This window comes from Rhinolophus sinicus, linkage group LG04 (assembly GCF_036562045.2).
Source record: "Rhinolophus sinicus isolate RSC01 linkage group LG04, ASM3656204v1, whole genome shotgun sequence".
Lineage (NCBI taxonomy): Eukaryota > Metazoa > Chordata > Mammalia > Chiroptera > Rhinolophidae > Rhinolophus > Rhinolophus sinicus.
Genome location: NC_133754.1, coordinates 136,272,561 through 136,295,725, shown reverse-complemented (window position 1 = coordinate 136,295,725; position 23,165 = coordinate 136,272,561). Strand labels below are relative to the sequence as shown.

Genomic DNA, 23,165 nt, shown 5'->3' with positions numbered 1-23,165 from the left:
CTCCCCATAATCCCTTGTAGCCAGGAGTGGCAATTTGAACCAATCCTGGCCAGTTAGAAGTAAGCCGAAGTTACTGGGTGGAACCTCTAGGAAAGCATTTCAAAAGAAGCCAACTTGGATGGAATCTGCCTTTTGTCTTGTGTTTTCCCCCGCTTTCCTAGCTAGAATGGGTATGTGATGCCTGGATATGCAGCAGCCACGCAAGACTGAGTGAGGATGAAGCCTGTATGCCGAGGGAGGCAGAACAGGAAGACTAAAGAAGCACTTGTGCTTGCCTTATTACCGCTGGATTTACTGTTAAATGAGAAAAGATAAACTATTTGATTAAACTTCTGTAGCTGGGTTTCAGTTACACACAGCCTAACACAGTTCTAACAAAAAGGGCCAAAGTGACATTCACTAAGACTTACTGTTTTTTTAGCAAAAGACAAACTGATAATGTAACAGTGGATATTGGGTTAGGGGTTCTCATTTACCCTTCAGATTCCTCTGAACCTGTACATGGGAGTAAGATTGAAAAATGGACCAAGAAGGCATTCTTCAAATTGAAATGCTTTTATTAGAGTACTAATAATTGCAGATAAAAAAAAAAACATGTAAAAAGAGAAACACTCAGAAACGCTATTACAGATTAGGCAAATCAGTCAGAGGAAAAAGATTTCTGTAGCGTATATAAAATGTAAACATTTGCCCTGGGATTTCCCACAGATGGCACAGTCCATAAGGACTTATTTGGAACAAAAATGAGTCTATCGAATCTCCAGTATCACTTCTATAACGTATGCAAACTTGCTACACTGAAAGTTAAAGTTCCTAGCACGCCCAAAATGTTCTATGCAAAAAACTAAAAATGGCTCCCAATCAAGGCAACTTGAACATCAACTGCTACATGTGGAAACAGCACCGAAGCAAATCAGTATTCCAACGACGAGCTTCCACTCACTATGCTAACTGTATTTACATTTACCTTGACAGAGATTACAAAAATATACGTAGTATATAAAACCCCAACTTGAGTCTGGGGTTGAAGATGAAATATTTCTTGCTTATCAAATGCTCCAGAGAGGCACCAAATCAGTCACTTGAACTCAGGCAGAGGGGACTAAGAAGAGGCCCTCTTCTGTTCAGAAAATGGAGATTCATAAACTTCCATGGGGGGGCAGGTACAAACCAGGTGCTGATCGCCGTAGATGTCATCAATCCGGGCAATGGTTGGCCAGAATTTGCTCTCTGGTTTCACAAAGGGCTACAAGGGACAAAAGATAGAAATATTCTAGGGTACTGTGAAAGGTTTCTCTTGAGAGAGGAGATTACAGTGATACCATGAAAGCCTAAGACCACTAGCCCAACAAGTACTCAAAAAGTATAAGCTAAAAGCCAACTCTTCATTACTGTCCCCAAAATCCAACATTTGATGTTGTCCCCACCCCATCAAACAGACTACAGAGCATCTTCTCCTTCATATAAGAATCAGAAAGTAAAGGTTGCATTTGGGGCCATCTCCCTGTTGGATGATGGTAGAGAACATCTGCTTGCCTGGGTCTTCCTCCACTGTGCGCCCTGCCAATTCCCAGGCCTGTGGTGACACTCTGACTTCAGAGCTTTGAAAGCTGATACCTGTGCTCTGCGTCCCGCATCATGACCCACATTTCACAAGGTGTCCCATATATAGTTACTATACTAAGGAGACTACAAGACTGGGAGCCCCTCAGAGTAGGTGATGGCCCCTCATACGCATGTGAACACTATGCCAACTAGTACATTAGCTTCAGAGGAGAACTTACGAGTGGGAATGCTGCCACCTCTCTGGAATATGGCCGATCCCAGTGGGAGGACGTGACACAGGTCAGGGAGTGAGGAGACATCTGAGACAGACAGGGATGGGAGAGGGATCAGAGCAGAACACCGCCTTTGCCCACACTTCACCTCAACCAGTGAGCTTCTGACGGAAGCCCATGGACAGAAACGGCTGTTTTGTTTTGATTCAATTTAGGGGGAAGGAAATTTTGGTAGGAAATTTTTTATTGTGAAATATTTCAAATATCAGAAAGTTATGGTAACATAATAAGCACATCTACCACGACCATAAATCAACATTTTGTCATAATTGCTTAATCTTTTAAAGTAAAAAAAAAAATTACAGATACACTTGAAACTGGCTGCATATTTCCTCTTCGTCTCATTGCTCGCCCTCTTCCCCAGTAATAACCACTATCTTATATTTGGTGTTCACCATTCTCGTCATGTTTTTATACTGTTACTTCATATATTAATAAACAGCATATAGCATTTTTTGGTACAATTTTAAACCTATATCATGCTACCGTGTTTCCCCGAAAATAAAACCAAGCCAGACAATCAGCTCTAATGCATCTTTTTGGAGCAAAAATTAATATAAGACCCTGTCTTATAGTAATATTACAGTAAAATAAGACCAGGTCTTTTATATTATATTATATTATATTATATTATATTATATTATATTATATTATATTATATTATACTATATTATATTATATTACATTACATTATATTATATTATACTATATTATATTATATTATATTACATTACATTCCCGGTCTTATAGTAAAATAAGACCGGATCTTATATTAATTTTTGCTCCAAAGACACATTAGAGCTGATTGTCCAGCTAGGTCTTATTTTCAGGGAAACAAGGTATGCGTGTTATTCTCCACTTGCTTTTATAACTCAGTGTTATGTTCTTTACACGTCTATTGCCATTTTGAAAAATAGCCTAAATCCTTCAAGAATCAGCAGTATCCAGAGAAAAGAGAAATAACAAGGACAGTAGAAACAATCATACTGTATCCCTTCATTATCCTGTGAAACCCACACTCTGCCTTCTCCTGCCAGCCATTGGCCCCTGTACTCCACCCGCAGCTGGACATTTGGGAACTTGCTTGACTGGTTGTCTAGCTTGAAGGCCCTAACAACACAACCATGGCCTTCACGGCTCTCAGTCCATGATCCCACAGCTTAATAATGTCTGGACCTAACAAGAAACTTAGGGCTCTGACCAGATAGAAAAATGAACATGTTCTGGACGAGGCAGGATAACACCTAACAAAATTTTCTCCAACATAAGCCATAAATATTGTAAAACATTCAGGCCAAGTGCCAGCCTGGGTCTAATAGAAGTACTTACCTTTATCCCGAGTTTGTGAGGTAAATCATCTCTAGTGAGTGCATCCAACAGGGACACAAACACAGAATGCTAAGACTTCCTCGACTCAAGCCCTGCAGCCTGTGCTCCCTCCTTTGGTAACCAGTTGGGTGTGTGGAGGGTGTCGAGTTCCCACAACCCCAAACCAATTACACGAAGTTAAAACCCATCAGAAAATATCCGCATTATACTTGAGTAACCACTGCTATGTTCAAGAAGCAGCTTTAAACTTCCAAGGAATGAATGCATCATCGTCACAGAAGAATGGCCTTATTCTAGGCAAGAATATCATCTTCTAATGAGAGTTCAGGGTTAGCTAGCACCCTGATCAGACACCAGTTTCTGCTCGAGGGGACATTTTGAATCAAGTACCAGTACCTACGCACCTTCAGTGGGTTAACCCTCGGGTCAATACGGCCCTCCTCGATGTCGGCGATTTCCTGCCGAATGCTGATCATGGCGTCACAGAATCTATCCAGCTCTGCCTTGTCCTCCGACTCAGTGGGCTCAATCATCAGAGTCCCTGCCACTGGCCAGGACATGGTAGGGGCATGAAATCCTGCAAGGGAGACAGGGACGTGTGTCACTCATTTTGACCTCCCAATTTGGAAGAGATCCTCCCTATCTTATAATTTATCCTAAGGAAACCATCAGATAAATTTGCTAATATATGTATCTGAGGATTCGTCTCAGCACTGTTTATGGAAGAAAATATTGGGAAATAACCCAGCATCCAACCGATCCAGGATCAGTTAAACAACTTTTACAGGTTATCCGTACAATAAATATGTAACCATCAAAAGTGTGTAAATTTACATTTGTTAAATTGGGTCAACATTCAAAAATATTAAGTGAAAAAAAACCACTACATCATGATACTCCATTTTATTAAAAAAAAAAAAATATATATATATATATGTATATATATGATACCTTGAAGAATACATACTAAAAATATTATAAATAAGCATAAATACTAAAAGAATACTAAAAAATAAATACTAAAGAAAACCAAAATTTTAATAGGTGTTATTGCCAGAAAATGAGACTGGGATTTTTATTTCACTTTGTGATTTCGAGTCTTTCTATAACGCTCATGTATTACTTGCCATTAAGAGAAACTACAGTATTAAAGCCTATCAAATGATAAAAAGGAGTCTGGAGTGTCATTGTCCCTGTCCTACAGACAGGGAAACGGTACGTGGAAAGCCTTTGGCTTTGCACTGAATACAGGCTGAAGATTTTCTATGTTTCCATTAAGATGAATGGTCGAGACAGATTTACTGGACAAAAGCCAAAAACAACTTTTGCCATTTCTTACCCTTTTTCTGAAACTTTAAAAGATGAAGACTGGCTCCTGGGTTGATATACCTGCCTGCTAAGTTTGCCCTACAGGATTACAGTGACTCCCAATTCTGGTGCATCATGACAAGGGATGCTTTAGTCATTACTATATGCTTTAAGGATCGTCTCCTCAACATTTTATTACAAAAATTTTCAAACATACTGGTACGTTAAAAGGAGTGAACACCCATATACCTTCCACCTAGATTTTATAGTGATGCTCTGTTTGCTTTATCACGTATCTATTCATCTATCCATCTACCTTATTTTTGATGCATTTCAAAGTATGTTGCAGTCATAAGCTCACTTCTCCCTTAAATACTCCAGCATGCATTTCATTAACTAGAATTCAATATCCACATATTTTTGTGATAAAATAGACATACAGGGAAATGCACAAATCTAAGTGAACGATTTAATGAGATTTCACAAATGCATAAAACTGTCACCCAAATCAGAAAGGGATTTTTTTTTTTTTTTAAAACAAAAGCTGGTCTCATTAAATCTGAAACAAATTCAGCCCAATATATTCTGCTATAGTGGTTTCCATATCTGGAACCATCTGAGTTGTCTAGAAACACAAATTCCTGGATCTCTACCCTGATTCAGAAAGTCTCACGTCAGGCTCAGAAACCTGAGTGTTAAAAACTCCCCAGGTGATTCCAGTCATGGGTTATGTTTGGAAACCTCTGTCCTGAGGCAGCATGTCCCACACTTGTCTGATAAAAGACTCAATCCGTGAGACACTTGTTAAATATACAGATTACTAGGCCTTTCCCCTGGAAATTCTGCTTCAGTAGGTGTCATTACGTCCAGAATCTATGTTATCCTTTTCATTGTTGTTTTTTTACTTAGCCATTCATTCATTCATTCATTCATTCATTCATTCATTCATTCTCTGTTACTAAATACATATGAGTACCTACTATGTGCCAGGCTCCTGGACAATTGTGGGCTTAGGGCAAGTGTGGCAATCACTCTATCAAACATCAAAATAATGTCAAGGTTGGAGATAACAAAGGACTTGGAAATGCTGGGCGGTAACTTAGTGGAGTCACATAGGATTCCACATCCATTGAAAGGCAGTGAATGTTGTCTCCCCAATTTAGCCTTTCTGAGAATTGAAGGGTCTTTGACATTATTAATACTGTGTTTCCCCGAAATTAAGATCTAACTGGACAATCACCTCTAATGCGTCTTTTGCAGCAAAAATTAATATAAGACCCGGTTTTATATAAGACCCGGTCTTACAGTAAAATAAGACCGGGTCTTATATTAATTTTTGCTCCAAAAGATGCATTACAGCTGATTGTCCAGCTAGGTCTTATTTTCGGGGAAACATGGTAATGTCAGAAAATATATTTTAATAAGGGTTGTGTTGAATGAACATCCACTAACACACAAAGGGCCCGTGTCTCTAAAATCCTTTAACGAAAATTGCACCTTTGTGAAAACAACATGCACCTACTTCTTCAGCTCTAGAAGCAGCTGAAACAGCCATGCCATGACTGAGACGGTTATAAAACTCAAATGCCATTCATTTCTAATACTTCTACAGGTTACTTGCTCCACTTCCTTCCCTGTTACTCCAGCTTACTTCTTCATGGACTTCTCTGTTTACCAGGAATGGGATAGGAGTAAGAATTTACCAGAAACATGGGCACAGAGCAACAATTATTTTGTTTGGGATTTTTAATTTTAACTATACAGACTTCTTTTCTTGGCTGCATAGATAGATTCAAGATGCATGATTTAATATCTTTCAAGGGGCACTACAAATGTCATAAGGGAGAGTTTTTCTCTATCACTTTGAAGGTTGCCGAGAACCCTGCACTCCCCATTTAGCCTATGGATCAGTGTCCTGTGGTGCCTGCACATTCGGTTTGTGCCACCAGGAAGTAGTCCACAGCCAGCAAGGGCAGCTGCATGAATGTCAAAAGCCCGAGTTCCCCTACAAGGTGTCGCTCCCATGAGGCCACTCACCGTAATCCTGAAGCCTCTTGGCCACATCCACAGCCTCAATATTTGCAGACTTTTTGAAGGGTCTTGTATCCAAAATAAATTCATGAGCCACATAACCTGTTCAGGAAAATTGTTTCATTTCAAGATTAGCATCAGCTTATGGTTTTACCCAAACAAATGAGCAAATACCAGCTTTTTAATGCATATTAAAATACACGGGCACTTGGTAAGTTTATAGTTGGAAACAAAGATTTCACACAAAAAATTTTAACATGTCAGGCAAATGTGTCTGATCCTTAGTGTGCGGCACACTCATGAGCCAGCAAGCTAATGGGATGTGGGGCTTTGGTGCCAATGTACTGCTGGGGATGAGATTATTTCTAATGCTGAGGACCTAAAATCTACATACAACGTTTATCACAGGCCTGATCCTTTTATACAAAATATTTTTAAAGCTAAGGATGCATTGACACCCTTTTCAGCATCCTGCCCCCAACATCACATAACTGTGTCTTCTGCATGAAGTACATTTACTAAACATACATCCATAGGACACGTTCAGAATTTCACGTGATTCTTCAAAGGGGTATCTGAAGTTTGGGCTTCACACTGAGAGTTAGAAATAGGGGCTGTCAAACAGCACACCACAAGTGGCAAGGAGTTGATGGAGCCAAAGTCTCTGTGGGGCCAGTTCACTTTGTTGTAGTTTATAAACTGATTCCCTGTCTACGCCCAGGCTGCCATCTCCCCAGAATGAGCTGATGACCATCCATCCATCATCAATAATAGACCACCAATCAGTCAGCATTTTCATAAATAGAACACTCCTGGGGGCTTTCCAAATTCCACAGCCACATAACTGATGCATTTCCTTCGAGGAGTATCCACACATGAGACAATAATGTATCCTTCTTGACCTGCTTTCCTGACTCAGCAAACGATGAATCTACTTACAGATACTTGGAGCAGACAAGTGCTTAATCCTGCGCAGAACGGCCGCAGTTATTAACCATCCTGGGTAGTCTGTGAACTGCTGTGCTTCATATGGAACACACACACGTGACAGGATTGGTTTTGTTTGAAAATATAAGGATGAGAGCCTGAGACGTTGAATATACTGTCACTGTATGTTTTTAAAACACGATCTCTAATGATGACAGGGATTCAACTTTTGAGTTGTGAGGAGAGTGATTCAAAAGTCAAAAGTTGTACTCATAGGTAAACTCAGAAAAACAAGCGCCAAAAGGAATGACCAGTTGGAATGTTCAGGGGGAAAATTGTGAGATTATTTAAATCCTCATCAACTATTAAGTCTAGGAATCCTAAATGCCCTACTATGCTTCCCCATGTGGGGAGCCCAACCTTGGACCTTTCTTCTCTGAGCCTCTGGCAGCCACCCCAGCACCAGCACTGTGACAATGACACGAGGAAGAAGGCGAGTGAAGCTCATTGCTCTGAAGGACGCAGCCGGGAGGGGAGGAGGAGAGGGAGTCGCTCTTGCTGGAGGAAGGAGAGCAGAGTCTTCCAAGCAGAAGTACAGTAATAGCTGAAAGTCCCCACCAAGCTGAGGCCAGTGCTGCTAACACCAACACTTCATCTCGGGCCCCCACCGCAGCCAAGTGGTTTGGGAAGAGCTCCATTTGCAAAATGAGGTTCAGATGTTATATTCTATATTCTAATGCCTTCAAATGGAAACGAGTAGAATTTCAGCCTCTCTCTCTCTCTCTCTCTCCCCCCCCCCCCACCCTTGAGTCCTGAACGGGGTAAAATTTAAACTTGGTAGTTATTAAAGGCCAGATCCCAAGATGTTCACCTTTTTTGCAGTTCTTAAGGCAAAAAGATACATGAACCTTCCATGGCATATGGTGAGTCAGGGCAATCTGAAGTAGAAATTGTATACACTGATCAGCGCAAGTTTTAATGTTCACTTAGTAGGTGTTTTCGCTGGGCCTAACCATGACTATAACAGAGCCTGCAAAGATACCAAGTCAAAGGAGCAAGGAGAGGAGGAGTAGGAACATGGAAAAGCTTGGCTCTAAGCTTAGAACATCCCCCTCCCAGCACCCCAAATGTTAATGATCTTCCGAGGCTGAAAATGAGATGGGAACATGCCAGAGAAAAATAAGATTTCTCAAAACCCGCCTTGGGAGCTGGGACTGGACCTTACTGATCCCACATCCTCAGAATGACTGCCTAGAAATAAATGGACCTCACCAGATAATTACGCTATAAAGCTTGGATGGCCAATGAACGCTCAGACAAGCTTTTCAGTTGCAATCCAGGGACCACAACTAACAATCAAAACTGCCTGTTTCCCTGGGAATGAGAACAGGCAGGCAGGCCCCTGGCCTCAGGAGGGTCACTTCCCAGCCGGGGATGTGACGGCCCGGCCTGAGGCCCATGTCCGCCCACAAAAGCCACCGAGAAACTTCTTCACAGGAATTTCCAAACAGAGTTCGGTTTGTCCAAGATCAGAAAGAAATAGGCATTTAAGAATTTAAAGCATAAATAAAACATTGGGATACTAACAAAGTTGTCTAGTCCACTGGCAGGAACTTCATTTAGACCAAAAAGTGAGCTTAGCCTCCCACAAGAGTAAACATCTGTGAATTCTTTAAATTCCTCCATTAAAAATATATCATCTTACCTGAGGTAATGCCTTTCTTTCCTCATCCTAGCAGAATAAATCTGACTGTTGCTCCCCTATCTCAATTCTTGCCTATCCCTTCCTTACTTAGCAAAACTGTAAGCCTCAACAGTTTAGCTGGTATTTTCAAATCTCTCAAAGAAATGGTTCATAAAGGGAAGCCTGGAGTTCATTAAAATTATTGCCTCATAGTCATCCAAAGTAATTCCAAAGTCTTATTTAGAGCTAGTAAATAGGATTAAGATGAATAACGGTCTTCAAATATTGCTGTTAGACATTTTGGAATACAGTGTGTTTAAAAACATTTCTATGTTGTGCCCTCGGGAGGTACAGTGATAATTCTTTTCTAGGCCCTAAATTACTAAGCCTGAAATTGTATGAGTGTGTTTACCAGACCAAACATAAGACAATTTTCGGTTTCATGAACTTCGGGATTGGGTAATCACCAATCCATTTCTGCTTGGGATAAGCAATAGGATTCATTATTTCATTCTGGGGTAAAATGTCAAAACAAATGGAAATTTCATCTATCTTTTTGTGCTGCAAATCTCCTCGGGCTGGGACGACTCTGCCCAAAAGCAGCCACTTAAATGCCAAGCATGTGGGGGGCACCTGAGAAACCATCTCGCTCACTCGCCTCTCCTGGAGGGCCGCCCCCTCCCCACATAGTCTGGATCACACTGGTTCTTTCTTGCTTTAAAAAACTAAAGTTTGCATCACACAGCTCTGTGCACATACTGAAAATCACTGAATTGTACATTTTAAGTGGGCAATTTGTATGGCATATGAATACTATCTCAACGAAGTTGTGAAATCCAGATACTCTGAAGGAAGGTTTCAAATATAAAAATATTAAAAATTAGGAAAAAACCATCAACCTTGTAAATTAAAGCACAAGGATCATTTTTCACCCATCAAATTGGCAAAGATGTTTCGTTTTTTGTGTGTCGCTTTTTCATGCCCTCAAGGCCCTGGTGTGTCGGTCACTGGCAGGTGCTAACAGTGGGAAGTAAATCGATCTGAAGTTCCTGAGGGGACAAGTAGGCCGTACGTATCACAAGCTGAAATGAATTCATATCCTCTAAACTAATAATTTCTCTTCTAGGACTCTAACCAGGGATTTGCTGCTGTTTTTAATCTAAGTAAAGGACATTCGTTGCAACATTGTTACAAATGCAAACAACTGGGGGTGGAGGGGACCCTACAGAATTGCTTAAATCAGGGTACATCCATACAATAGAATTGATGTAGCCACTTTCAAAGGACATTTAATGACACATGGGGAAATGATCACAATATAAGATGAAGTAAAAAAACAGGATACAAACTGCGTAAAATGATCTCAACTATCTAAGACGCGAAGGAATACAGCACAGTATTAATAGTGGTTATGTCTGCTTGAAGGAACCATGGATCATTTGCATTTCCTTCCTCGTAATTTTTTATTTTCCAAAATTTCCCTGTTGAGCATCTATACATTACTTCTATAACGATAAAACAAATACATAAGCTAATCCTCAAGGCCAGTACATAAGCAGGATCCATTTCATAGCGCAGGAGCAATGTTTGAATTAACTAGTAGCTCTTGTAGCTTCTTTAATACCCACGTCAGAAGGATTTTCTTGTGTTGCTTACAGACATATTGCCCACAACTTTCTTTCCTACTCTATGGGGAGCATTTCTATCCAGGGCTTCAGGTTAGTTTTTTCTGTTTTCAAACTCCAGAACCACCCGCTTTGGATACATATTTATAAGGCAAGACCAGCCTTTAAATGAAAGATCACAGATGTAAATGATGGGCCAGAGAAACCGAGAGCCAAAGAGGGGCCTGCTTCCTGTGGCCCGAGGTCTGGGGGCGCTGCTTACTGACTGCTGTCTCTCACCTCCAGGGGCTAGGGATTGTGCGCCCCCACCCAGCGCTGCCCACACCCAGCACTGCGATCTACTAGGCGCTTAGCCCCAGTCCTTCCCATCACCTCCAGGGTGCCTTTGTTCCATATCTATTATAGTCACTTCACTCTCCCCTCTTCATAGCCTTTTCCCTGGCAGCTTAAAATCATGTCATTCTCTTATTTAAAAACAAAACAAAACTGCACCTTATTTGAAGCAGCTTCCCCACCTTCAATACCAAACTCCCACAAACCATGAAAACTTCACCCTTCTCCTCCCCAACCTCAGTGCAATTATCAGCCCGTTTTCACCTGGCATCTGCCTCACGTTTTTGCCCTAACGGCTTTCAAAGGTGACTGAAGGCTTCCTAATTGTTAAAAGGCAGCGGTGCTTTCTAAGACTCCTATCATAAGACCAGCCGCGCGCTCTTGGGTCTGTCTCCCTGGTAAGCACCACAGGCGCATCCGTTGGTTGATCCCGTGCTGTGCCAGACATGATGCCAACCAAGTATGGGAGCAAGAGAGTTGTCGTGGGCACAGGCCCCACCCTGCAGGAGTTCCAAGTGATGGAGAAATCCTCAGTGCGGAGGGAGCCAAGAGGAAGCAGTTCTCTGGGCCCAGAGCCGAAGGCTTCAGGGAGGAGGCGGGGCCAGAGCAGAGGCAGGAAGGCCAAGCAGGGGGTTTCCGAGACAGGCGCTGTGACAATGCTGCAGGGGCGCTAAAGCTACCTCAGGAATGGAGTCCCCCTCACCAGCTGCCCTTTTAATGCAGCTATCTGCTTGAGGGGTTTTGCTCTGAATTTTCAGATTCTTTCCTTGGTTTTCACCATTTCCAAGAGTCCGCTCTCAGATTCTGTGCCCATCTCTGCATATCTCTGCATATCTACATGGCTTCATCCACTCCCATCACTTCTGGGGTGACTTTGTTGCTCCATCGATTATTCCCTCTAGTATAAGCCTACGAGGCTTACCTAAAATGTCTCTTCACACTCAACTTATCAGTAACAGTCCTACGGATTCTACTTACATTAGCACGTTCACCCCCTGCAACTGTCTTAATGATTTTCACATTCTCTTAATCCTGTCTTTCTTCTGCTCAAAAACCTCTGGCTCAAGGGTAAAGTCCAGAGCCTTCCAAGACCTTTAAGGCCACGTGCTACCTCTCCAACCTCATCCTCACTTGCTCCCTCTCCTCCTATCCCATCCTTCCATCCACCCAACAGTCTCACCACCCCGACAACTCCTTTTTCCCTGGCTTCCTTTTGCAGCTCTGTTTACTGGGCTTCGGGTACTCTTCCGTTCAGGCTCATCTCAAACGCCTTCTCCCATAAGGCTCTCCCAAATAATCCATCATGCCTCTGCCCAGTCTTGAATTACTCCACTCTTTGGGGGCATTCCCATAGCACTTTGTGATGTACTGAGTTTGTGGTATTTATGTATACTTCTCTCAGTGCTGTGGGCTCCTTGTTGACCTGGGCTGTGTAGACTAAGTTCATTGAGAGCCTTGCAAATACTGACACCCCTGAACTGTTCATTAAATTGAAGTTATTTCCAATAACTATGCTTTTCTCTGGTACATGCTAAGAAATACAAGTTTCCCACCCACTTCAGAAAACAACACATATTAGATCAAATGTGATTTAGAGGAAAAAACAAAAACAAAGTGATGGTAGACTGAAGTTAATACTTGCCTCTTGCACCCCGGAAAAGGACTCTATAGTGTTTTTCTAATCGCTTGGCCATGTAGTTGGCATTTAGTATAGCAATTTCTGTGGCCTGTTTCAGGCCCTTGCCTCCCATCATCTGCAACAGAGGGAAAAAGAGCCATCAACCATGGAACAGGTAAATCCAATGGACACTAACCAAAGACACCCCCAGAAAAATCCCGCTACAAAAGAAGTCAGCCCACCATCACTCTATAAATTGCAGGTGAATGGAAAATCCTAACAAGGACATCTGTTGGTCCTTGCCTGAAATGATTTTTGGTTTTGTCCTTTGAACAATAATTTTGCATTGCTTATTATACTAACAAAACTTATAGCAGGGCAAAATTGACTGTTGGCTAGTGTGTAATCTAAAAAAGAAAAAGAATTGTTTTTAGGTTATACTCATTTGGGGGAGTTTTTGTTTACTGTGAATTTGAGCTATCTTGATAATTGCCAAGAATCCCATGGGATCTTGACCACAATCCCCTCAGAATCGTTGTGTGGTTTGTCTTCCAACTGTCCATAGTCAAGGTCATTTATGTTTAACAACTGCCAAATTCAATCTTATCCTTTTCTGGGGGTTCATAAATCCCTGTGATTATATGGGGTGAACATCATCACCAGCAAAGAGAGTGAAGTCAAGACTGCACCAATTTGTATTGCTTATTTCCTTCCCAGAATACAACATGTGTGATGGAGGTTTAATATGTATTAAATACATAACTAATGCACATGAGAAAGCATGAAATGAAACAACAGGGACACCAAAGTCCAAAGTAAAGAGAGGACACATTTTGTCAGACTAGTCAAAAAAGCCTTCCTAGAATAAGAGAACCTGAGCGGAAACTTAAAAATGGGTAGAATTTGGATAGACAAAGAGAAAAGGGAAGGCACTCCAGGTGAGAAGAATACCAAGTCGTGGAAGGGAAGGCCCGTGGCTGAAGTCTGGGGGTTACTGCAGAGCCTGCTGAGTTGTCACAACCTCTTGCAATCCTCAAACCTTTGCTAGCCACTGGCTCCCAATTTGTGTATCAGAGTTACCGAGCAGCTCTGATGGCCCAAGACCTATCCCACATATACTGAATTTGATTCCCTCTGGGGTGGCACCTAGGCATGTGCATTTTGGAAGAATCCCCTAAGGATTCTATGTAGGCTAGTGAGAAGCAAGGAGAGGACTGGGGGCCTTAGGGGGAATCTAGCAGGCCCTTAAGAAGTGTCCAAGATGGAATATGAAGCACAGAGAGAAGAGGTAGTTCTAGAGTCCAGGGGATAGGTAACAACAGCCTGAAATAAAGAGAGAGCCCAAAGTCAAAGGAGTAGCTTAAACCCTACTTTATTTCATTTTTAAACCAAGGCTCTGTCTAGTGTTCCTGGCATGTGCCCAAACCAGCCTCGGGGCATTTATTTTCTGTATGTGGGAAATCATCTCCACCCCAAATATGCCTGTAACAAATAACCTGGGTTTATGGGACCTCGGGACCGAAAGGAAGCTGGGAATTAGATTCTGTTTGCAAAGAAGCAGACCTTTATTATGATTGTTTTTGTTGTTACTATTTGCAAAACAACTTGAGTATCATTTTAAGAAGGTTTTAGTCTCTGAGGTACAGAATTGTTGTTCCAGCTTCCCAGAAAGTTTTCTTTAAGAATCATAAATGCCACGCTGTTCAAGAATAACAGCCAGCTCCAGAGTCGTCCAGCATGATTTGCATAGCTGAGTTTTGGGGTTTTGTTTCCCCCTTCCTTTAAGGAGGGGAGCCAGTTTGGGAAGGCTGCTTTAATTAGAGGCTGAACAAGTGTTCTTATCCAATGCAGTCTTGTCAATGTCAGCCCAGGAGACTGGCAGGCCAGTTTGAACAGAGCTGTTCAAGCTCTCACCCTAGCGTTTTTTGGAGAAACTCAAAGGAAGGAAGCCTGTTCCCTGACAAAGTCTAATTACCTCCGAGAGTACAGTTCTACAGGCCATAAAAGGCAAAGAACCTTGGGAAACCACCACATAAGCAAATTTCTGCCACTTCTCCAGGCTCCCAAGAAATATAAAGCGAAGTGAGATGTCTTCCTAAAATTTATCCCAGGATCTCAACCAAGTGTAACAATTAGTACGAGCACTGTTTTTCACTTGCAAGGGGCCATACCGATGTTACAGAAAACCAAAGGATGTGGCCAGAACATCCATATGACTCAGAGAATTAAACTTTGTCTGGAAAAATATATCTGGTATGTCCATTTCTCTGATGTTAAACCCACGATGAGAACCCAAAGGAAATAACATCATGAAGACGAGATGAAAAGAATTTTAGCTGATCTCTGTAGGACAGTTTCTTCCACCCAAGTCATGAGCAATCTTCACTGCATCGCAGATCGAGGATTTTTTTTCATTTTTATGTTAAGAAGGTCGGCAGTCCCCTCACCACCACCACCCCCCACACACCGACATCAGTCCCCTGCCTACCTAACACACATTCACAGTCCTCACCTTAATATAAGCCCAAGAAATGGGCAAGATGGAACTGGAGCCCCACGGGGCTGCGCTGACAGTGCCCACAGGCCGGGCGTCCGCATCTGGCTTTACTGAAATCATAGGGTGGTTGGGCAGGAAAGGGGCAAGGTGCTTCTTCCTGTATTTTTTCAAGTACAAATTCAGAAGATGAAAAAAGATCCAGTCCAACCACACAGGCAAGGGCTGGGCCCTCAGGAAGCTCTATTCCTAGTAGAGGAACTCTGACAGTGGAAGTGGCCTGACACCTGCTAAGAGGCAGATGTTCAGGAAGTGTTGCTTCCTTCCTCCTTCGCTGGAAGCATGGCTCACCGGCCATCAACGTCCCACTGGCTCACCCAAGAACTGTGGCGGAGGATTTGGCAGAGGCAGGCAGCCATGGAATAGCACGCAGAGCCATGGGTGCACCAGGATGTGGGGACATTCCAACCCCACACCCCTCCCTCCCAGCTCCACGTCCACGCCCTTTCCCAGGTGTCTGGGGGATACAGAAGGGTGCTGTTAAGAAGCAGCCCGTGGACTACACGTCAGAGGCCATCACGTGGAGACCATTCTGCTGAGGCACTGGGGCTCCTCCACTTATACTAACTAATAATAATCAAAAAGGAAAGTGGAAAAAGCAAAGGGGGCCAGAATCTCAGCAACCCTGAAAATTGGCCCTTTTAGCACATTTTTGGAAGATTGAAGCTCAGGAAATGGCTGCTCAGCATCATTTTCATAAGAAGATTCAATTTCACAGTATAGAAAGTTAACAGCTACAAGATACCCCTTTAGTCTTAATCTGACTTCATCCAATTAGTTCTAGTTTCCTCCTTACTTACCTCAGATGTAATAAGAATTCAGGCTGCAAAGTATTCAACACCTTACGTCCAATTCATTTGGAGGGAGAGTGTAAGAACATTTAAATTCTACTCTCTTAGCAAATTTCAATTACATAATACAGTGTTATCAACTATCATCACCCTGTTATACATTAGGTCCTCAGACCTTATTCATCTTAGAGCTGGAAGTTTGTACCGTTTTACCAACTTCTCTCTCTCCCCCCTGCCCTGCAGCTCCTGGCAGCCACTTTTCTACTGTGAGTTCTTTTTGTTGTTGTTAGATAACGCACTTTCAATGTGACCATCAGCTGATTTTAACAGGAAAGGCAAAAAAAGGAACAGCTTCTTGGAAGTCTGAGCTCAAGCCTGAGAGGCACTTCCAGGTACTAGTGTTCCAATCCTGATCCGGGAAAGCTGACTCTTCATTACTGTGCATAAACCTGCCCTGTCTGTGCATGAATGGGAACGGAGTGTGGCCAATCGAACACTCAGTGTGCTTGTAAGATCTGATAGCACTCCTCTTTTAGTGCCTACCCTAAAAGCAGCCCTTTCACTGCTCTTCCCCGGCCCCAAAGACCCCCTGGCACTTCAAAACCTCGATGGGAAGAACAGTGAGTTTGGGGCCATTCTATCATTGTCAGTCTTCACAGCCATCCTGAAACCAGCGGCCCAGAACTCACACTCCGATGGGCCCCATGCCAGGGCCGCCTCCTCCATGGGGAATGCAGAAGGTCTTGTGAAGGTTTAAGTGTGACACGTCAGACCCGAAGTCTCCAGGACGACAAATTCCCACCTGCCACACAGGGAAGGAACAAAAAGCAAACGTCAAGAGCTGGAAACGGTGCTCTGGAGAGGCGGCCATGCTGTGTGCTGCAGCCTTTGCCCTCAGAAAAAAGGCAAGCAGGACTGTTCACAGACACATCCTCAGCACCGGGTGCATTCGCGGGCAAAGCCTGCTGTTCTACAGGCAGCAAGACTTGTGGTCTCTGTGCAAACAACAACCAACCCTTCCGCCTTGTTTAGATTCTAAAATACAGATTGGAATATATAGTCAATTCCTAATTATCCACCCCAGGAGGGAGGAGAGGAAGCACCCCTAGCACAAGAAAGGATGGACTCCTTGCTATTGGAACAGGCAACTTTCACCCCAGCAATTCTACTCCCCCCTGCACAGTTGGCTTTGGGTATCGTGCACTTTACCGAGGGCCCCTTCGGACACTTGATAGAAGGGGCTGGCAGGCTGCCCAAGAGGATGCTGAGCCCAGGGAGAGGAAGGGAGGCTGACACTTTTCCTGAGACCATCCTGATGCCAAGCACAACATTCAACAGGCGTCCCTGCCACACTGGCCTTAGGGCTGACTTTGACTGTGGCCACAGATAAAGAATGCATTGATGCTACTGAAGCAACAGACAATCCCTAGGCTTCACGTACAAAGGGAATCAGACAGAAGCAAAGCAAAGCAGGAAGAGTCAGAAATAGTAAAACAAACAAATAACAATGACCAAGGCGTTAAGAAGACCGAAAGAGATGATGACACTCTACTCCAATGACTCCCTCCACCGTTTCCTTAGAGGTGCACATTGCATGGATCCCCCGCCACACCCCAAAGTCAGGATGACCCTCCAGGGAAGAGCTATTCCGCTGTTTCACACGGCTGAAGCCGAAGCGAGGTTAATGGCTTGTCCGAGGCCGTGGGAGATCAACATTCACCAGTGGCCAGAGCTTGAGTCTGGATTCCCTCGGGAAGTCAGTCAGGTGACCTTCTTGTATGTAACACCCCGCAGAGGGATTATACCCTCTGACAAGCTAAAGACATTCATTTCATTCTCTGCTTCCTTTCAACCTTCTTGCTTCTCCCATCACCTCGTCTAGGATCTGCAATCTCAGTGAAATTGGGATAGTTTGTTTGAAATTGGCAATAAAGGAAGTCAGCCTTAGTTCTGATTTCAATGTCATGCTTTAAGGCAACAGTCAAGAAGTCAGAGAAAAAAATTGTTTTCACTTAACAGTTTTCTCAGGAAGCCCCTATTGTGTTGCCCACCTGAGCATTCATATTTGCCCCATCTAGGTAGACCTGGCCTCCATGTTGGTGGATCAGGTCACAAATGTCACTGATGTTCTCTTCAAACACTCCATTGGTGGATGGATACGTAAGCATGATTGCTGCCAGGTTCTCCTTGTGTTTATCCACCTGTGGGATAGAAAAGGGCAGAGGGGGACAAAGGAAGAAATGTTTCTTTCTTGGTCTCAAACCCTTGCTTTTTATTTTAAAGGTTTCAGAAAGATGGAGTCTTGGTCTTCTCACTTCTAAAATTGTCTCAAAGTATGACGACAACAATGTAAGATCCATAGTCATCATTCCCTTCATTAGTCATTCCCAAAAAATAACAAGATCCCTTCAGGCTAGGTCTCCATGGTCAAGACCAAAAAGACTGGATATTTTGGGCTCAGCTCTCTAAAGTGGTTTTCCCTTCGTTCAAGTCATCTCAGCAATTATTTTAGATCTTTTTGGTTTCAGACATGTCTATTCTCACAGTTACTCTCTCTCTGCTCATCTAGCCATATCCATTCTCATTCCCTTTCCCTCCCATTCTGGTGAAATTAGAACTCCCACAAGGAGTGTTCCTGCTCCGATTTTTAAAAATCTCCCTCATTTTTCCTTCTGACAGAAGACAAGCATATATAAAAGGCACATTTCTGGTTTTTTGGCCAGCAAGTCTAAACAGACTTGTGTGGACATTTAAAAAATAAAAATATTTCAGGGTCATACCCTATATGAGAGAGACTTAATAATTACAACTACTGACCCAAAATATTTGTCGTTACAAACTTTGCGGGGTGATGGAAGAGTGGGGGTGGGTGGGAGAGAGGAGCGGTGTTGTATATTGTCAGTTTCCCTTTGAAAGCAGTTACTTGAAGTTCTCAGACTCCAAGCCTAATAACACTGACAAAAATCACATTGCTATTCAACTGATTTCCTTCCCTCTTAAGATGCAGCCTCCAGTCCACCAGTGGAAAGCAGATACGGTTGCTAGGCAACCTCTTCCTGGAGGTTGTGAGGTTGGGAGTGGGGGTTGGTGTTTCAGGAAAGGGGGTGAAATGCTGACAGAAATTCAGCAGGTAACGGCTGGGATGGCCACAGACATTTGCAAAATCTACATTTATGTTTTAATTCCCAACACAAAGATTGAGAAAAACTGTGACTGCCAGTTTGATTATTAATGGGGAAAGGAGGGGTAGGTTGAGCAGAAGGAATAGACAGGTCCTGCAAGGAGTACCCTCACTACCACTATGAATAATTCATTCAGTTTCTTACACATGCATGAATTAGAGGATGGGATTTCAATTTAAAGAGCCTTCTCCATGTTGGTGAAGGAAATGGTGAAGTAGACTATGGTCAGCTTTATTCTGGACCAAAACTGTGACTGTTGCTCTTCATTGTTCTTATAGAAATGGTTAGGTTTTCTGATTTTATGCCATTTTCCCCAGACCGATTCAGAGGAGGAATTGCAGTCTTTTAATTAGAACGCAAAAGAACATAATGTTGATCTAAATCATCCAGTCCCTGATCCCCACCACCTCTTCCCAACCCAGACCTCGCCCATCTGTTAAGTGTAAGACGGGTACCATGGCCTTGAGGTGAACTGTGTCAATATTTCCATATTTATCCACCTCCACAGGCTGAATCGTCATGCCTGCCATGTGGGCACTTGCGGGATTAGTTCCATGAGCTGATTTTGGAATGAGGCAAACCTTAGGAATGGAATGAAAGGAAAGAAGAAAAGGAGAAAAAATAATCACCAGGTTATTCATAACAACAGAAACGACCTACAACATTCTTGGAGCCAATATTAAACTAGGCACCACATCCTTCATTGAAAGTGACCACTACTACTGCCTTCAAATCTGCTATACTTTCATTATTACCGTACAGCAAAAACAAAGTCCAAAAGAGGAGTTTCCATTTGAATCCCCAAATATTGTTCCTTAAAGACTTTCAGAATATTAGTACTCTCCTCCCTTACCCCAGCACACCAAAAATAGCCCTGGGCTTATTCTAACTTTGTCTCAATTATAATATGCAGAAAGCATCTTACACAAACATGAGATTGGAAGTTCAACTCTAGGACTCAAATGCCCAAAACACAGCGCCAGTGCTTTGCTTGGCTCTGCTGAGATCCAGGAGAGATGATAATGGTAAACATAATTCCAAGGCCTCCCAGTGGCAATACACCAATTATGTCATCATTTATTGGATGTTTATTCTGTGCAGCGAATCCTTAGTTCCCATGACAACCACAACTAAGCATAAAAACCGGTCAACCCCTGCCCTGTGCTCACAGGACTCGTTTGTTCACGACAACGCTGGCATACGTAAAAATAAATGGCTAGAGCCACAGGTGCTGTAGGAACTTGGAATAAAGGCAGGTTGCTTCAAGTTGAAGAGATCAAGAGAAAGTGTCTCAAGAGCTAGAGCTTAAAGATGTATTGAATTCTTATGGAAAGTGGATGGTTGGATGCACTGTTAGAATCCCCAGATTTAAATCATTTTAATTTCCTCCCCAAAAATCATGTGAACACAAATGAACGTACATGCCCTGGTAGATCTGATAATGCCCCACTACAGGAAAGTACATCACAAAGTTTCCTTAACAGAAAACAAAAAGGAGAAACATGATCACCCTCTTGTTTGGTTTTATTTTTCAAATCCCAGAACCAATATTGCAACCCCTTGAAGACAAATGAATGAGCATTATAAAATGGTCTTACAAAGGGAAAACTTAGCTTACAGCTGTTTCCTCAAAAACAGAAAAGTCGACTACTTAGTAAAAATGCATGATTGTAAACTAGAGGCACACATGAAATTACTGTCACTCTTCTACCGACAGAAAGTGTGTGCCTCTTTTGAATGGCTTTTGTTCTCACAGTGGTTATGCTGTGTTGTTCTCAAATCCTTTTTCTTGTTTAAATGCCTCCAATTTGTATTGAATTTTTTTTTTTTTTTTAATCAGGACCAAAGCTAGAGTCATTTGTCCTTTATCACAAGGTACTTTTATTCTACTGAAAGATTTTTGGATAAAAGGATCCCTTTTAGGTAGAACATTGATCAAGGAAGGGTATCGCCACGCAGCAGCCTACCCGTCTGTCTCCTCGTACCTGCCCCTAAAGAAAGGAGAGTCTGTGAGACGGATCCTTTCAGGGACTTTGCTTCACTTTTGTGCTTGCACCTCATGTCTCCCTGTTTGGCCCCAGAAAGATGGCTGGCTAGTCAAAGATGGGTACAACTCCCCACGGTGGGAGGGGGGCAACCCAAGCCAGACACAGCCATGTGGGGACCATCTGGGGAACTTGCAGGTCGATAGAGGTGGGCTCAGCACCCCACCTTCCCCTGGCTAAGGAGAGCCTCTGCCTCTGTGGCTGCATTCCTTCCTACAACCTGCAGGGGAAGAGACTCAATGATGTGCTCTCCATCTATTCATATGCATAAAGTTTTGTCCCTTGGGGAAGTACTTATCCTGAGACTTATGGTTCAGCTGCCTGCAGGCAAGGGTGATTGGCTTAAATCAGTTTCCTACTGTAATGTATGGGATTCAGATCTTGAGATTGACAAGCTTTATTTCTTTTACTTCCACACCTAACTAATAAAAGCCATGTGTTGGCCGATTTGGGGCTCTGTCCTTGAGGCTGCAGTCCCTAGGCCCGGCTTGCACACTATTTTCGTCTACTGTCTTTTTTAACCTTGTGCCGCTCTCCTCGCTTCCCACAACTCTTGTAGTGCTGGACGTGACAGAAGGGAAAGGCGAATGTTAAAAAATGAATATAAAATATTTGTTAAAGGCCTGAGTTACGAATTCAAACCAGGGAAGTTCTGCTGAAACAAAAAGACTCAAGCTAAAAATGTCAAACATCCTGTGATGCACTGACTAATGGGCCCCTGCAGATGTCCACATCTGAATCCCCACAACCTATGAATGTTACCTTGTGGAAAAGGGACTCTGCTGGTGTGATTAAGCTAAGGATCTTGAGATGAGATCTTGAAATCTGGATTATAGGTTGGACCCTAAATATATTCACAAGTGTTCTTATCAGAGGGAGGCACAGGGAGATCTGACTACAGAAGTAGATGGATGACTGAACAAGAGGTTGGAGTGATGGCAGGAAGAGACCATAAGCCAAGTAATGTAGGAGGCCTCCAGAAATTGGGAAAGAAAGGCAAAGAAAAGGCAAAAGCAAAGTCTAAAAGAGGAGTTTCCATTTCCAGTAGAGCCTTCAGAAGGAACCAGCCCTGCTAACAGCTTGACTTTAGCCAAGTGAAACCCATGGAGACTTCTGGCCTCCATTAACAGCAAGAAAATAAACGTATTATTTTAAGCCACTGAGTTTGTAGTAATTAGTTACAGCAGCCACTGGAAACTAATATACATCCTGATATAAGAAATAGTGGAAAGAAAAGTCCGTGGTTTTGTCAATGATTCGTTTATATGTTGCTGTTAGACATTTCTGGTTTTTACATAGATTTAAGAAACTTTATTTTTTTTTAATTTTACTTTTTCCATGCTTTAGATTTGTGGTATTGTGAGGGATATGGAAACAACAGGACCCAGATTTGATGCTTTAGTTTATCCAAAATGAACCTACTTTGGTGCATATTGCCCATTTAGGGATGCTATGTTTTTCTAACTCCCCAGTGTGCCTGGCATAGACCTAACTCTGCTCATCCTCGAAGGATTCAGGAGGAATCCTTTGCAAGAGAAATTGATTTCTTACTGCTGGTAAAAAGCAAACAACCAAAGGCCATTATTTTGCCTCGGACAGTTGGGGAGAAAAAATACAGGTTTTTTGGAGGTGTTTTTTGGTCAGTATTTTCCCTTTGTATAGGAAACTCAGTCGCTGGCAGCAAACCTGAGTTAATATTTGACTAGCAAACTGAGTTATTATAAAGTGTTTAGGACCGTGCCTGGCACATGGTAATTGCTATATAAGAATTTGTTAAATAAATTTGTACTCTCCCAAATTAAACCAGTAAATCAATAATTTGGCCATTGCATTTTAGGAGCCCCTGAAATTAAACGTAACAGCAAAGTAAAAATAACTTCCAAAAACAACTTGAAACAAA

The 23,165-nt window shown here is 42.6% G+C and overlaps 1 protein-coding gene across 1 annotated transcript in view; it reads right to left on the bottom strand.

Annotated features, from left to right (window-relative positions):
- Positions 1–536: 536 nt before the first annotated feature.
- GLDC (glycine decarboxylase) overlaps positions 537–23,165 on the bottom strand; it is a 74,567-nt gene continuing 51,938 nt past the window's right edge. Inside the window, exons 17-25 of the mRNA XM_019727139.2 lie at positions 19,676–19,801; positions 18,090–18,239; positions 16,728–16,840; positions 15,206–15,347; positions 12,718–12,829; positions 6,513–6,608; positions 3,572–3,744; positions 1,785–1,865; positions 537–1,246 (exon numbers count right to left, since the gene is read on the bottom strand). Of these exons, the coding sequence (XP_019582698.2) occupies positions 1,103–1,246; positions 1,785–1,865; positions 3,572–3,744; positions 6,513–6,608; positions 12,718–12,829; positions 15,206–15,347; positions 16,728–16,840; positions 18,090–18,239; positions 19,676–19,801 (1,137 nt within the window). The 3' untranslated portion in view covers positions 537–1,102. The remainder of the gene's footprint in view (positions 1,247–1,784; positions 1,866–3,571; positions 3,745–6,512; positions 6,609–12,717; positions 12,830–15,205; positions 15,348–16,727; positions 16,841–18,089; positions 18,240–19,675; positions 19,802–23,165) is intronic.